Source organism: Suillus bovinus (genome assembly GCF_016758785.1).
Source record: "Suillus bovinus strain UH-Sbo-P2 chromosome Unknown EDB93scaffold_348, whole genome shotgun sequence".
Lineage (NCBI taxonomy): Eukaryota > Fungi > Basidiomycota > Agaricomycetes > Boletales > Suillaceae > Suillus > Suillus bovinus.
The window spans coordinates 1,002-3,194 of NW_024542404.1; the positions used below are offsets into that span (position 1 = coordinate 1,002).

A 2,193-nucleotide genomic window follows, 5' to 3' on the forward strand; every position below is an offset into this window, starting at 1 on the left:
AATGAGACTTACTTCTCGAGTCCAGTGGCGATCGGTGTGCAGCCAACGTATCATACTCGAGCCAGACGTCAACATAGCGAGCACGGCGAACATAAGGGATATAAAGAGGAGACAGTAGGAAACGGGCGACGTATAGTCGAAGTATAAACACGGGGGAGGCCGTACTGACGAAGACACCGCTTATGGCGAGGAGGACGCTTGCCTTAAGTTATGAGAGCATGTCAGCGTCGGCTCTGGTTCGCGACGGGCGCAGAGTTGGATAGCTTACCGTGGTGATGGTGCTGGCCAGGATGGAGCACAACCTGGTCCTAACGGTTTCGAAGGCTTGCTCTGATTGGAGCGACTTCCAATGATCATCAAGATTTGGGCGTCCCAGTGCCAAAAAACACAACACCCTCATTACGAGGGACGTAGGACAAAGGGCTTCTGGAAGGGGGAGTTCTTCTGCAGATGTTCTGCCATCAGCCGCAATCTGGAAGGGTCGGCGTCATTCGGTCATAAGTCAAGGATTCCTAACTTTGAAAGCACACCTGAATGAACAGGATGAGGACAGGTGTGAGAGTACAGAAGGACTAATGCTCATACTGACAACAAGGAGGTGCAATATTTATACTAAAGGGACGGATACCGATTGCTGTGATTGAAGTGTATGGTTGGCCAGTTGAAGAGTGTTAAAAAGTAGGCGGCCAGTGAAAACACGGGACGATCGGAAGTGTCACCTACAGACGGTCGTATATTACTAACGGGACTTTCGCGAAAAATTCCGCGAAAACGTATCACGTGCGTTTGACGGCAAAAATGAAACTCGAAACCCTGAATTGAAATCGCTGGGAATTGTCCCCACTCGTTTTTACACCCAAGTTTGGGGTGATGGTTGGCCAAGGAAGTTGAACCAGTGTTGAAAAGTGATCGGAGAACAGCTATATTTATATACGGGGACGATCTGAAGTGTCACTACAGTGGGCAGAACTACTTGAGAATAGTAGTGTGCCGGCAGAACCGGCAGAACCGGCAGAACAACCAGTTCTGCCGGTTGGCATAACTCTAGCGGTGAAACGTGAATTATGAACCTTGTTACATGATATTGGTTTGGAATTTTTGTTGCACATTCATCGTGAACCTACCGAAGCAGTTTTATATTTGCAAGTTTGGCTTGCTCGTCACTAAGTGGGTAGTCTACATATCCATCCAATGTCGAAATCTTCTTCCGCTTCTTGATCACACCACCAGAACTAGACGAAGCAGCTGGTGAGATAACTTGACCACCATCGTCACCTGTCTTGTTCATAATAAATGTCCGGGCTTTTTGGCGAAGCTCAGGAGCAGCATCCTTGCAGTGGCGGATGATATGGTTAGGCAGACTATTGTCGCGACCTTGGATTTTGGCGCCAGGGGAATTGTCGAGATTACCACAGTGCTTGCATTTCCAGAAGTAACGGCCAGAACTGTTTGCAACTTTGTCGAGACGCTCAAAGTTGTCGTTGATTAGGGATGGCACTGGGCGGCCACCAGCATGGACCATATTTTGGGACGAAGGATCAGCCAAGAGGCATATGTGACTCGTTTCACTTTTTTTTAAGGTACACATATTGTACAGATTATTATGGACTAGTGCTCTACCAACCCTGAGTTCCGCCAAGTTCTGCCAGCACTTTTTCACGGAGTTCTGCCATCTGCCAGGCACAACCAGTTCTGCCAAACCGGTTGGCAGAACTCGTCAGTTCTGCCCACAACACTAAGTGTCACCTACAACGTCGTATATTACTAACGGGACTTTCGAAAATTCCGCGAAAACGTATCACGTGCGTTTGAAAGCAAAACGAAACTTCGAAACCCTGAGAGCTTGTTCGGTAATCCACATTAGAGCAACTTTACTTCAACGCACAATTTTGATGTGGCGCAGGTGCGTCTGAGTTGTGAGCGGAGACTGAAAAGGATCAGTGCTGATCATCACAGGTATTACGAGTCGGTACAACATACCAGCCATGGATCCACAGGGACTCCTATCAGTAAATCAGCCACTATTCCCTAATCCCATTACCCCCCATGGGGGGCATCTCACTGCAGCTCATCTTCTTCAGCAAACTCAACTGGATACGGTGCACATCGCAAGAGCAGAAGTCCGCAAGCGCACTTTCCGTTACATTGCTCTCCTGATAAACATATTGCTTGCCGCTACTACACATCTACTCA

At 48.2% G+C, this 2,193-nt stretch overlaps 1 protein-coding gene across 1 annotated transcript; it reads right to left on the bottom strand.

The window, feature by feature from the left end:
* Window positions 1–1,120: 1,120 nt before the first annotated feature.
* On the bottom strand, window positions 1,121–1,522 carry EDB93DRAFT_1110500 (uncharacterized protein; the record flags this gene model as incomplete). Its single annotated transcript, XM_041448041.1, has 1 exon — window positions 1,121–1,522. The coding sequence occupies one exon, from the start codon at window positions 1,520–1,522 to the stop codon at window positions 1,121–1,123; it is 402 nt and encodes a 133-aa protein (XP_041300568.1).
* Window positions 1,523–2,193: the final 671 nt, after the last annotated feature.